General features: G+C 49.3%; 2 protein-coding genes across 3 annotated transcripts in view; both read right to left on the reverse strand.

The window, feature by feature from the left end:
• Positions 1-12,823, reverse strand: part of gabrb2a (gamma-aminobutyric acid type A receptor subunit beta2a) — a gene marked incomplete at both ends in the record, with an annotated part of 104,410 nt that extends 91,587 nt beyond the window's left edge. Inside the window, 3 exons of one of the 2 annotated variants that reach the window (XM_084331217.1) lie at positions 11,977-12,044; positions 12,541-12,641; positions 12,747-12,823. In XM_084331217.1, coding sequence (XP_084187343.1) covers positions 11,977-12,044; positions 12,541-12,641; positions 12,747-12,823 — 246 coding nt within the window. Of the gene's footprint in view, positions 1-11,976; positions 12,045-12,540; positions 12,642-12,746 lie in introns of those variants that run through there. The other variant, XM_084331218.1, reaches the window with a different exon arrangement.
• A 1,519-nt stretch (positions 12,824-14,342) lies between these two features.
• The window catches only part of gabra6a (gamma-aminobutyric acid type A receptor subunit alpha6a), a gene marked incomplete at both ends in the record, with an annotated part of 28,716 nt that continues 28,278 nt past the window's right edge, over positions 14,343-14,780 (reverse strand). Inside the window, one exon of the mRNA XM_084331974.1 lies at positions 14,343-14,358. Coding sequence (XP_084188100.1) covers positions 14,343-14,358 — 16 coding nt within the window. The remainder of the gene's footprint in view (positions 14,359-14,780) is intronic.

A 14,780-nucleotide genomic window follows, 5' to 3' on the forward strand; every position in this document is an offset into this window, starting at 1 on the left:
GCGATGAGCAGTGAGTGGTCGAGGATTTATTCTTTTTTTTTTACGCCTAATTGTTGCTAGGCGTGTAGTATCACTTCTGCCACGGTGGTGTAAATGCCAACTGCTCGGAACAAAAGCCAAATGATAAACGTTTAAAATAAATACATTTAAATTAAGGCCGTCAAAGTGAACACGTTATTAATGCACAATTCTTTTAAGAGAGAGAGAGAGACCTCAGCCCTTGTGTGGGTGAATGTAACAAGTTCCTGACGTTTTCTTTCCCCTATTATTTCATGCACACTTTATTCATTGTTTTAAATTATTATTTTCTTTTAAGTTATTTTGTGAGGGGCGGCTACGTGGCGTAGTGGGCAAGGCGCTCGCCACGAAATGCTGGAGACGCTGGGCTCGTCAGTTCGAGCCCAGCGCTCCACATTTGCTTTCAGTTTAGCTGGTCGTCCGTACTAATACACATTGGCCGTATTAGGGGGTGGGAAACTGATGGGTGGGGATCGGGCGTTGTGGACAGCGACTCCTACAGGTCGGTTGGTGCGCCTGCGCAGTAGAATCAGGAAGTGTCGGGGGCAGCGTGAGCCTCCCACGCGTTACTCCTCGCCACTGAGAGATCGAGCTGCGCAGGTGAAAAGATGCGACTGCTGTTACCTCAAGTACCGGAGGGGACTTGTGCTATGTATGACTTAGTCCACATTGCAGCCGGCTTGTGGGAGGCAAGAAACAGCGTCCGTGACAGGGGAGGGTTGAATTGGATGATACGAAATTGGGATGAGAGAAAACATAGAAAATGGGAGAAAAAAGTGGATAAAAAAAAAGTTATTTTGTGCATCACTTTGTTTGGAATTTGATGCAAATTTGCAATGCATGAGGGTCATCCTTTTGTGTTAAATGGCTGCATAAAGCAAGCATTTGTTGACTCTCATGTTGATAAGAGTATTTAAACTTGAAAGAGATCCGTTTATGGTAGATTTAGAACAGATAAAAAATATGTGATTAATCGCGAGTCAACTATGGACAGTCATGCGATTAATCAGATTAAATATTTCAATCGATTGACAGCCTTAATTTAAATACAAGTATTTCAACATTTCAACCTCAAGATGTATAGCTTTTGGCGCGCAGGGTGGCTGCCGTGGGCTACGAAGCCTACGAATGATAAATTGTGGTCACTCATCCAGTCACTCACTCACTCAGTCACGGACGATCAGAGAGGGACGTTGTGTGTGTGTGCAGGCAGCGCCGTGGCTCCGTGGGTGTCCTGCTTGTTTCTTTCCTACATACTGCAGTCTACTTTCAAAACACTCTCGAAGATGTAAGACGCAAACCATTACAGAAAGAAAACAACCTGGTTCCCTGAGAGATAACCTTAACACCTTAAAATAAAGAGGCCCCTGATCTTAACCTGGGTGATAAAACCTTAAAATAAAGAGGCCCCTGATCTTAACCCGGCTGATAACACCTTAAAATAAAGAGGTCCCTGATCTTAACCCGGCTGATAACACCTTAAAATAAAGAGGCCCCTGATCTTAACCTGGGTGATAACACCTTAAAATAAAGAGGTCCCTGATCTTAACCTGGGTGATAACACCTTAAAATAAAGAGGCCCCTGATCTTAACCTGGCTGATAACACCTTAAAATAAAGAGGTCCCTGATCTTAACCCGGCTGATAACACCTTAAAATAAAGAGGTCCCTGATCTTAACCTGGGTGATAACACCTTAAAATAAAGAGGCCCCTGATCTTAACCTGGGTGATAACACCTTAAAATAAAGAGGTCCCTGATCTTAACCTGGCTGATAACACCTTAAAATAAAGAGGTCCCTGATCTTAACCCGGGTGATAACACCTTAAAATAAAGAGGCCCCTGATCTTAACCCGGCTGATAACACCTTAAAATAAAGAGGCCCCTGATCTTAACCCGGCTGATAACACCTTAAAATAAAGAGGCCCCTGATCTTAACCCGGCTGATAACACCTTAAAATAAAGAGGTGCCTGGAAGAACAACCTGATATGCTTTCCTTGACTTCCCTTGAATTCACCACAAAAAAAGGAAAAAGAAACGTCTGTGTTGTCATAGCAACAATGAGTAAAAATATCATGAGCTTATTTTTCCCACAAGCTGAAAATAAAATGGAACAGAATCGGTTTGGACAAACAAGATCAAAATGGTTGCTAATTCACCGACACGAGACACAGGATTCACACGCAGACCTAACGTCGGGCCTGACCGCTGCCCCTGGCCACGCAGACCTAACGTCGGGCCTGGCCGCTGCCCCTGAACACGCAGACCTAACGTCGGGCCTGGCCGCTGCCCCTAGCCACGCAGACCTAACATCGGGCCTGACCGCTGCCCCTGGCCACGCAGACCTAACATCGGGCCTGGCCGCTGCCCCTGGCCATGCAGACCTAACATCGGGCCTGGCCGCTGCCCCTGGCCACGCAGACCGAACGTCGGGCCTGACCGCTGCCCCTGAACATGCAGACCGAACGTCGGGCCTGACCGCTGCCCCTGGCCACGCAGACCTAACATCGGGCCTGGCCGCTGCCCCTGGCCACGCAGACCTAACATCGGGCCTGGCCGCTGCCCCTGGCCACACAGACCTAACATCGGGCCTGGCCGCTGCCCCTGGCCACACAGACCTAACATCGGGCCTGACCGCTGCCCCTGGCCACACAGACCTAACGTCGGGCCTGACCGCTGCCCCTGGCCACACAGACCTAACGTCGGGCCTGACCGCTGCCCCTGGCCACGCAGACCTAACGTCGGGCCTGACCGCTGCGCTGCCCATGGCCGTCACCCCCATTATCAGACGCCCATAGCCCCCCTTACTCACACTGTGACGTGTGTCTGGATAATGATCGTGATAAAGGGAACATTCACGCCCCACTAATCCCCCCCCCCTCCCTCCATCGCAGAAGCTACTACAGCTGGTTTGTTTAAATCTTTTAATTCACAGCCAACTAATTAACATTCACAGAAGAGTATTATAGGCCTGGAAGTCGCTCCTAACAACAACCAACCGCAGGTATTTTACATGTAATTAATGAGCAGAATGAGGAGAAGGACGAGGAGTGAATATACCCTTCTACCCCTCCCCCACACCACCTCCCACACACACAAACACACACACACACACACACACACACACACATGCGTATGCACATGCATCCATGCGCATGCATGTACAAACTCATGCACACACACACGTGCGTGCACGCACTCACACACATACCTGCACAACATACTCACCCAGACACGTGCACAAGCATGCATGCACTCATGTAGACACGAACATACACACACACACACACACTGAAGCATGCACATGCATGCATGCACACGCACACACACCGCATTTTAATCATTTATTTATGTCCACATGAATTACAAATAGTAGAGACATAAACATTGTAAATGCTTTCAGGTAGTCAGTTCCATATGCGATCAGGTACATGCAACAAAAGTAGGCAGACAGCACAATAACATAGAGTCTGCTTCAAGGATAGCGAATAACACACACACACACACACACACACACACACACACACACACACACACACACACACACACACACACACACACACACACACACACACACACACACACACACACACACACACACACACACACACACACACACACACACACACACACACACACACACACACACACACACACACACACACACACACACACACACACACACACACACACACACACACACACACACCTACACACACACACACACACACACACACACACACACACACACACACACACACACACACAGAATCCCTACTCCAGTGTCAATATCCACTCTGTATGCATTGCTGTACTATACAACCTATGCATATGTTGAAGGTCTTATTATTCAGTTTCATTGCCTCCTAAGAACACAGGCTCAACCTGAATTGGATCAGCCATATTGATTATGCCGAGAATACCTTGTAATGTAACATACTGGCTTTGAATTCTGGGTCCAGAACAGGACTGACAGTATTATGCAAATGGGCATAAGCAACTACGGTGAACAATACAGAAACCAACAGATTTGCATTGGAGAAAGAGATAGAGAGAGGGTGAGAGTGGGAGGGTAAGAGAGAGAGGAGTAAGAGATAAGAGAGAGGGAGTGGGGACAGAGAAAAAGACGAGCGGGGGAGAGAGAGAGGGGGGAAGAGAGAGAGAAAGAGTAGAGAGACGGAGCGCGAGACAAAGAGAGAGATAGAAGGAGAGAGAGACAGTGAGAAGGGGGAGTATATAATGAGGTAATAATATCACATCTGTACTACATCCCTATTTTGCACCGACTCCACTGAGGCGGCTCAGTCCACGCGGTCAGCGGGACGCACGGTCGGTCGCACCTCTTCATTCAATGCGGCCAGCGGGACGCACGGTCACGCCTCGTCAGTCCACCTGGCCAGCAGGACCAGGGGCGTAGCTGGGGGGGGTAGCTTAGGATGATTCCAAGGGCCCAGCACTAGACATCACTCAGGTGTATTATTGATGCTCACATTGATACCATGTTTGTTTCTGAAGTGTGTGTGTGTGTGTGTGTGTGTGTGTGTGTGTGTGTGTGTGTGTGTGTGTGTGTGTGTGTGTGTGTGTGTGTGTGTGTGTGTGTGTGTGTGTGTGAGATATATAGAGAGAGAGGGGGGGCTTTGGTAGACTATTGCATTGGTCCATTCATTGAAGATGAACGCAATGCGACATCCTTTACTAGGCTCACCCACCAACAGTGCAGGTGCTGAACTGCTGATCCGAATGTATAGGTAAAAACCATAATATTTTCATCAATAAAAAAATTGCCAAAAAAAAATCCGCTTACGCGCGCTCGCATTCACTGGGGGCCTACAAATACATTCTTTCATGGGGCCCAGAATCTGGAGCTACACCCCTGAGCAGGACGCACGGTCGCGCCTCGTCAGTCCACCTGACCAGCAGGACACACGGTCACGTCTCTTCAGTCCACCTGGCCAGCAGGACGCACGGTCACGTCTCTTCAGTCCACCTGGCCAGCAGGACACACGTCACGTCTCTTCAGTCCACCTGGCCAGCAGGACACACGGTCACGCCTCGTCAGTCCACCTGGCCAGCAGGACACACGGTCACGCCTCTTCAGTCCACCTGGCCAGCAGGACGTACGGTCACGCCTCTTCAGTCCACCTGGCCAGCAGGACACACGGTCACGCCTCTTCAGTCCACCTGGCCAGCAGGACGCACGGTCACGCCTCGTCAGTCCACCTGGCCAGCAGGACACACGGTCACGCCTCGTCAGTCCACCTGGCCAGCAGGACGCATGGTCACGCCTCGTCAGTCCACCTGGCCAGCAGGACGCATGGTCACGCCTCTTCAGTCCACCTGGCCAGCAGGACGCGCGGTCGCGCCTCTTCAGTCCACCTGGCCAGCAGGACGCATGGTCACGCCTCTTCAGTCCACCTGGCCAGCAGGACGCATGGTCACGCCTCATCAGTCCACCTGGCCAGCAGGACGCATGGTCACGCCTCGTCAGTCCACCTGGCCAGCAGGACGCACGGTCACGCCTCTTCAGTCCACCTGGCCAGCAGGGGGCGCACGGTCACGCCTCTTCAGTCCACCTGGCCAGCAGGACACACGGTCAAGCCTCTTCAGTCCACCTGGCCAGCAGGACACACGGTCAAGCCTCTTCAGTCCACCTGGCCAGCAGGACACACGGTCAAGCCTCTTCAGTCCACCTGGCCAGCAGGACACACGGTCAAGCCTCTTCAGTCCACCTGGCCAGCAGGACACACGGTCAAGCCTCTTCAGTCCACCTGGCCAGCAGGACACACGGTCACGCCTCTTCAGTCCACCTGGCCAGCAGGACACACGGTCGCGCCTCGGAGGAGACGTTTTCGCTCTCAAAATGGTGCCATTGTAATGTCACAGAGACACAGGACAGAAAACCCTGGTACTGCTGGCTCACCTGCAGATTTACATCACAACACGACTGACCTTTGTGCCTCAACAACAGCGCGCAGGAATGCACTAGCATTGTGCACGACGCACACAAAAGAAGAAACACTGACACACACACACACACACACACACTGTCACACACACACACATGTGCGTGAGCTGTTCTCAAAATGTGCCGTACACACAGAGAGAAGCCTGTCTCTGGAATAAACCCAGCACCCGCCTCAACCCAACTCAGTGGGCAGTTCCGTAACAGGTCTCTTGTGAAAATTGACATTTCTCAAACTCTGCCCTCTCTTTTCTTGAAAGTGGGCGGGGTTTGAGATCTCAATTTTGGGTAGCACCGTTAGCACTTATCACAAGTCCTATAATATCACAGTGCCACATGGATCCATAACATGTCCTGAACAGCTATAGACTTGGGGTTATTATTGAACACAAGTGATGGAGATATGAATCTCTTCGTCTCCATTAGAGACATATTAGATGTTTCAAAGCGCCCCAGAAAAAAAAAGAATATGCAGAAAATCTAGTCATTTCCCTTTGATTTCTGACACGAGCATCTTGGTTTCAGTTTTTGTGGGAAATTCTCCAATATCCCGCTAGTATCACTGCATCCATACTCTCAGAATGACTCACCTTATCCTACACACCACATCAACACAAACATGTGCGCATGCGCACAGAACAGATGATTATTATGCAGAATAAATAGTAGGAAACATGTTTGTATAGGAAATTACTAGTTTTAGTTTAGTTTTTGTAAATATTGCCTTGAAATAGAGAAGCTGAAAAAGGTAGCAGGATGTAGACTTCAATATATAAAGAAATTATATTGTCAACAGATATGGTTGAAAAACAAACAATGTTTTAAATGTAATTGTAGTTACAATTTCTTTAATTGAATGAACTTGGGGGGGCAGGTGGCGCACGGAGATTACGTTCGTCACCAACACCGGGAGACACTAGGATTCGCCTGTTCGAATCCAGCTCCCGGCGTTGCTATCAGCTTGGCTGGCCTCTCACACTGATACAATTGGCTGTATCAGGGGGTGGGAAAGCTGAAGGGTGGGTCCTGGGCGTTGTGGACAGCGACCCCTACAGTTCGGTCGGGGCGCCTGCTCAGCGAGGGTTGGAACTAAGGAGAGATAGTGTGGCCTCCCACACGCTACACTCTCCCCGGTGAGAACCTGCGCGGCCAGGTTGGCCTGCCCCAGGCTGCACATGCGTCGGAGGAAAGCATGTGACAGTCTCCGGTCTCCCGGACCAACAGTAGGGGAAAGTACGCAACAACCAGGAAGGGTGGGATGGGAGAAAAATCGGGAAAAAGGAGGGGAAGAAAGATAATAAAAAAAGAAAAAAAAATTGAATGAACTTAAACTAGAAAAGTAAATACAAACTAAATTAACAATGTAACTTAGTTTACAGAAGGACAGTTTTCTTCTGAAGCACAACTTAATGCCTCATCCTTGATCCTTCCAGTCGGGACCATTGTCACATAGTGAGAGGTTCCACAGCTCAAGCAAACCCCCACCAATTGGTACAGGCTTGTATTTTGGTTTGGCTCTTCTCGTTCTTTGTTATGCTATCGGTATCCTATTATTATGCAAAGTCTAGGTGATAGATAAGTGCCGGCCGCCGGGTACTTGGCGCACAGCGCGACGAGTCCAGTGGAAATTGTGAACGCATTTTTGTGTGCGCGCGCGTGCACATCCGTGCGCGACTGCACGTACACATCCGTGCGCGATTGCGCATACTTCTGCTCAGCGAACTACTAGGACGGCGTGGTACCCCGTCCACCCACCACTGCATCCCTGCCCTTACCCTACCCTCCACATCAACACAAACCCCTTACCCTACCCTTCACATCAACACAAACCCCTTACCCTACCCTTCACATCAACACAAATCCCTTACCCTACCCTCCACATCAACACAAACCCCTTGCCCTACCCTCCACATCAACACAAACCCCTTGCCCTACCCTCCACATCAACACAAACCCCTTGCCCTACCCTCCACATCAACACAAATCCCTTACCCTACCCTTCACATCAACACAAATCCCTTACCCTACCCTCCACATCAACACAAACCCCTTACCCTACCCTTCACATCAACACAAATCCCTTACCCTACCCTCCACATCAACACAAACCCCTTACCCTACCCTTCACATCAACACAAACCCCTTACCCTACCCTACCCTCCACATCAACACAAACCCCTTACCCTACCCTCCACATCAACACAAACCCCTTACCCTAAATGGACTGCATTTATCTAAATGGGCTGCATTTATATAACCCTTTTATCCAAAGCGCTTTACAACTTATGCCTCACCCATTCACCCATCCACTCACACATTCACACACCGACGGCGATGGCAACCATGCAAGGTGCCACCGACCTGCTCATCGGGAGCAGTTAGGGGTTAAGTGTCTTGCACAAGAACACCTCGACCCGCTGCCAGGAGGAGCTGGATTCGAACCAGGAACCTTTCTGATTACCAGACGACCGCTCTACCCTCCTGAGCCACTGTTGCCCCTTACCCTGTATACAGGAGGCAGTGGGGGGAGGGGGGGGGGGGGGGGGGGAGACACAGCGTCAATGAGCCTTGACTAAAACCCAGAGCTCTCTCTGCACCAGAGGCGGTTGTATCTTCTCCTAATTAGAGGAGCATGCAGCTGTCTGCGGCCCAAACCCTCTCACTACGCTACAATGGCACTCATCTCCCGGCCGGCCTGCGTGTGAAAGAGAGAAGAAGAAGAACTAGGATTAACTCCATAATCTGCGAGCTCACATATTCTACAGTAGTTCCAACAGCAACCGTTGGAGGGAAAAGAGGACTGATTGTTAATCAGTAGGCGGTCGGCCTACAGCGGCTACGCCTCCGTTAGCGGTCGGAGGTGTGGATTTAGTCGGATGTGTCTCGTGAGGGCGGAGGACGTTGGAACGTGGGGGGGGGGGGGTAGATTTGGTACGGGTGGAGGAGTGTACGGGGCAAGCGATGGCAAGTGTTGTTGCAGAAGCTTCTAACATTCTAACGATGTCACAACGACTACTGACCGCAGAGGCCTGGCACGGAATGTTTGTGTAGTTCTCTTCCAGCATGGCTGCCTGTAACCATTGGCAACCACTTTCAAAAGAAAAATGCCTAATTTCTATGCAGCGGTAGAGTAGGTAAACCACTGGAAAGACATGATATTACTGTTGCAGTAATAACACACAATGTTTTTGTTAATACATTTCTCATATATCAACACATAGCAACCGTTACCATTGTTTGGCACATAGCAACCGTTGTCTCTTCCATTGCCATGTACAAAACAATGGTTGCTATGTTACAGGCAGCTATGCTGGAAGACGAGAGAACTACACAAACATTCCGTGCAAGGCCTCTATTGAATGGTATAGATTTTTTTTAATTCTACGGTAGAAGTCAGAGAGAAAATATTCCAAAGCGCCCGATAGGTTGGAACTCTGGGGGTTAAACAAGCGGGGGAGGGGTGTATACACGATAGCATCCACCCAGCTTGTGTCAAGTGAGAATACGATGATGCAGTGATCAAAAGAGGAGACATCGAAATTCATCCAGGTAAACTACACACGGCGTGTCTCTCCCATCCAATTCTCCTTTCATCTCTCTCCTCCTCTCTCTTCTTCTCCCTCTTGTATTCTCTCCCTCTCCCTCGCTCTCCCTCCCTCCCTCTCATTACTTATTACTTTAATCTTACTTTAACCCTGATGAGCGGTAGATCAAAGAAGCTCTGCCCTGCGTATAGGTCAGCAACCCCAGTCCTGGTGCCCCGCCGCCACGGAGCGTGCTGCTGATATTACTCCATCTCGCAATATTATCAATCTCATCGGCTGCCATTAGCCGTTATTGTACTAAAGAGATCCGGACGTGGCGGAAGGAGGAGGGGAAGGTGGAGGAGGGGAAGGTGGAGGAAGGAGGAGGAGGAGGAGACGCTGAGGCAGAGGAGCCTCTTCCTCCTCCGACGTGGTGTTTGAGGTTGTTATGTAACCCCCCCCCCCCCCCCCCCCCCCCGGTAGGATTCCACCAGGTAATGACAACGTGTGGCACACAAACCAGGGGAGGAGGAGGGGGGGGGGGGGGGGGGGGGATTCCACTCTCGTCTAAACAGCGTCCGTGGTGTGGGAAGCATGCTTACACCGCCGCCCTCGGGCTGGGACCTTGTTTTCTTTTTCCTCGAAAAAACGAGATGAGATGAACGTTCTCGTATAGCTGCGAGGAGCAGCATGACGTCAGTCTTCATTCACTGTTCGTGCACAGTTTTGTGCGCACACCACACACACACACACACCACACACACACGCACACACACACACACACACACACACACACACGCACACACACACACGAGGAAGCAAGTGTTTCTTTTCCAGATGAATGCATGCATGGATTCATAGTTCTGAAGTAAGATAGCCCTTCGGAGCAAGACAGAGGTGGATTACACGCCACTGAGCTCAGAGTCACAGTGAGGAATTCAGTGAAGGAGGTGGCAGGGAGGGAGGGAGGGAGGGAGGGAGGGAGGGAGGGAGGGAGGGAGGGAGGGAGGGAGGCGCGGGTGGGTGAGGGAGGGAGGGAGGGAGGGAGGGAGGGAGGGAGGGAGGGAGGGAGGGAGGCGCGGGTGGGTGAGGGAGGGAGTTTCTATTTCAAATCTCCTCTGACCCCCAAGGGCTCTTCTATCCTCGACGTGTCCTCAGCCAAAACAATTCACTGAATGCTTTCCCAATGAATGGCTTCATCACCAACACTCTCCTCCAGAGCGACGGCACAGAGGCCACGCCATGTTGTCGTAGCTATAGATGACCATTCAATATGATGCAGACGCAGACGTCAAAAGATATTTAAGAGGAAAAGTGGCCGAGCCAAACCACACCGTCAGCAACAACAAAACAAGAAATGTCAGTGTGGAGTGAACGCTCGAGGTGTAAAATCACACAGATACTTGAAAAAGAACGTTGAACATTTGTGAATCGATGAAGGAATACATCTCCTCCACTCCCCACCGGAAAACTATAGATACATACTGTTATTATATAACATCTCTATTTTTGCCCCATAGAGGGCCTAATTCATAATGATTTCTGTTGGCACGCTTCCGAATTCACACTCAACAACATACGCTTTTGAATATTTGTGGATGGGTAGAAAATGCATGTACAAAATCAACTAAAAACTAAAACAAACAAAAAGCAAAAAAAAAACAACACTGGGACAAGTGTGAATTTGATTGCAGCTTCTGTCAAACCGACCAGTAGGTGGTGCTCTTGTATGGGGTTGAACTTTTAGCCTGTTCTACCCAACTCGCACACAGCACGTTTGGATTGTGCAGTGTGTGTGTGGAGTGGACTCGGAGTGGAGCTCGATCAAATATCCCGGTGATTTGTTGTTGTATGACCAGACATGTAAGCATAGTATTAACAAATTATTTACGTCATCATTCACGATCTGACAACAGGTCATGCATTTACGTGGCGGTGGCTGATGACGTTCTCAGCCGCCTCAAAGAGACATCGGGCTGTGTACCCCTACCCCAAATAACGAAAACCACAACGATGCGATTTTGAGGAAAGAATAACTAAATTTTCTTGGTAAATGCATGGGGTTATGTCCACAGAATTACAGCACCGACGCGTGACACACGAAACAGACAGGGATACACACATACACACACACACATCCCTCCGTGCGCGCAAGGGTGTGCGTACAAGTGCGCCAGTGAGCGTGTGTTTTGAATTCAAATGCAGCCACAACACACCACCATGGCTGAAAACGCAGGGGCTGAGACGGGGGTGGGTTCTTTCTAAAATGGAGCGATTGCTAATATCAAACATGAATATTACCCAGGAAGCATTAACAGGCTATTCCCCATAATATCTCAAAACGATTCACAGCACCCGAACACGAATGACCATTCGTTATTATAAGTCTGACTACTTGAGGAGAATTCCAGCCATGCATAATTGGCAATATTAAGGAGGGGGGGGGGTAACAATTATGAAGAGATGCACCTACCATATTGACTTCGGATACCATGTCTATGCTGGCTATGTCTATATTCATCCCCACTGCCACCGGCGCACCTGTGAAGAGAAAGGGGTCTTTATTAGAAGGGAAATTAATAATTCTCCCATCGTGTAAATTAAAGAATTTCGTGACGCGCGCATATGGCTATACTTAAGGCTCTGCTCCTCCACCTATATCCACTAGCCTATTTATAGGCAACCATTTGTATATTAGTCTCTAAGCCTATTATATTATTGATAACTGGGATTATTAAAACGGGCGTGTTTAGAACACCGACATGCTATTTATTTCCCCCTTGTAGTGCAACCTGTTAGGCTATAAATGGAATCGATCTTCAACTTAAGAGCCTGCACAGATGGATAATGACATGTCTTCACCCTATAGGTAGGATATGATCGAAGACCTGTTTGGTTGAGGTATAGTAGGCTGTGAACGATTGGTCGTGGAAATAATTGAGTCTGGGGTTTTTTTTGTGGTTTTTTTGCCATTCATTAAGCATGAACCTCACGTCATAAATGGAAAACATGACATTCCGTTTCAATTTCCTTTTACCTCCGAAATCTGGCCTCAACCGAATGTCGTATCCTTTCATCAGTCTGTCCACTGTGTCTTTGACCAGAGGCATATTGCTTGGGTCTTTGCTATCCTTGCTGCTGTGGAGAGAAGGTGGTGTAATAGCTTATTAGTAACACACACTGGGCACGTTTAATAGGCCACATGACATGCGATATAGAGAGGGTGCAAACCGAAGCCGTTACCTTTGAGCGCAGGCAAAAGTCATTAGTAACGAAAACGTGAAAATCCCAAAGTGATTTCTCCTCATGATCCTCCCCATCGCAACAGTTTTGAGGTGCAGGTTTCTGGATGCGAGTGAGGAGAACGCGCATCCAACTCACTCCAGACAGTGCAGAGGACCCAATGAGGAGCGCATGCGTGCTGCATCCACCACAAGATCAAAGAGTGGAGACTGATGATGGTGGATGAGCAGTTTCCATTGCAGAGGGGGGGAAATTAAAGGGACAAGTGAACGTGCATAATGAAGGGGAAAAAGCAGAACAGTGAAATTACCTTTAACCTCAGTTTATTTGTGAGTTAATTGCGCCGCAGACAAGTTCGCAACGACAAGGTCAAACCATTTAGGACTTGTTGAGAGATGACATGAAGGGGTGGTGGTGTTGGGTGGGATACAGGCTATTGTATAGCATTAACATAATCAAACGAAGAAAACCATTTAAAAACTCTAAAGCAGTTTATTCACTCGTTATGTTCCATTCAAAGTAATCACAATCAATCACAGACATGCTAGGGTTTTACAGCTGTTCACAAGACAGAAACACGTCATGCGCCTTACAAAAAAAAAAAAAAAAAGAAAATAATAGCAATATGAAAAAATAAAAATAAAATGGTTATAATCCCTCTCCACGTGCAACAGAACCCAATACTGAGGCTTCGGGGGGGGGGCCTGGAGTCGGGGGGGGGGGGGGAAATACAGTCCCTACAATTCATTTTCTTAGGTTGAGTACATTTTCTGAAGCTATGCGAGGAGGGATCCAAGCCTCCTCTAAATTGCCTTTGATCTGGTTGTAGTGGGAGCCCTGCCTCTGTAGAGGGCAGCCTTCTGAAAGCATTGGCTCACTGTTGCATCACCACCAGCAGTTACAGCCACCATAGATTATTATCATCCACTTCTTTTTGATGTGTTTCCTCCTGGGTTTGTGTGTTTGTATGTGTGTGTGCAACTGTGCATGCATGCGTGCATGCGTGTGTGTGTGTGTGTGTGCATGTGCGTGCGTGCATGCATGTGTGTGTGATGTCTGTCTCCAGGGCCAAGTGAAGGTTGTACGTACCACTGTATGCATGCACCAGGTTTAAAGCAGAGCCTGTGAGGGGCAGCTCTCTTCAGTGACTGATAGGAACATGACACACGTGTGGGCAGTGATCACAGTCTGTGAAATGAAGAGATATGAAATGGGGTGTGTGTGTGTGTGTGTGTGTGTGTGTGCGCGTGTGTGTGTGTGTGTGTGTGTGTGTGTGTGTGTGTGTGTGTGTGTGTGTGTGTGCGTGCGTGTGTGTGTGCGTGTGTGTGTGTGTGTGTGCGTGTGTGTGTGTGTGTGTGTGTGTGTGTGTGTAGGGGGGGGGGGGGGGGGGGGGTAAACGAGTTTCTGATTCATTTCCTCTGTCAGATGAAAGCGGAGCCAATGCCGAGTGCTTCCTCACAGGGCGCAGGGGGTGAAGACGAGGAAGATGATGAATGAACGAACGAACGCAGAACGTCCCCGTCCCTGGTCCCCCCCCCCCCCCCCCGGTCGCCCAGGTTGGCCGGTTCGTCTGTCCTCCACCATGCAGGCTACAGGTTAGAGCTCCATGCCTCTGCAGGGACAGAAAGAAGCAACACAACCAGACATGTGAGTGGGAGGAGGGGGGGGGGGGGGGCATTGAAACCTCTCTTTCTCTCATCCAGTGACACTCATCATATCCTCAGTTGCTGTACTATAATAACTACATCTGTTACTCTCTGTCCTCCTCGGTACAGACGTCAAGAGGGTGCAGAGTCAGAGACATGGCGAGGGCATGCTAAGAGAATAGATATGATGCTCTCTCTCTCTCTCTCTCTCTCTCTCTCTCTCTCTCTCTCTCTCTCTTCTGAGGCTCTCCGTCTCGTCTCGCCCATTATTCTGCAGAACGTCAGAGACAAAACAACCGGTGCAGTCCTCTGACAGGAACACGAGGAGCAGGAGGAGCAGATTTGCACTCGCTGGTGTTATGTAACATATCTCTGTCTGTCTGTCTGT

This window comes from Notolepis coatsorum (genome assembly GCF_963971535.1).
Source record: "Notolepis coatsorum genome assembly, chromosome: 16".
Lineage (NCBI taxonomy): Eukaryota > Metazoa > Chordata > Actinopteri > Aulopiformes > Paralepididae > Notolepis > Notolepis coatsorum.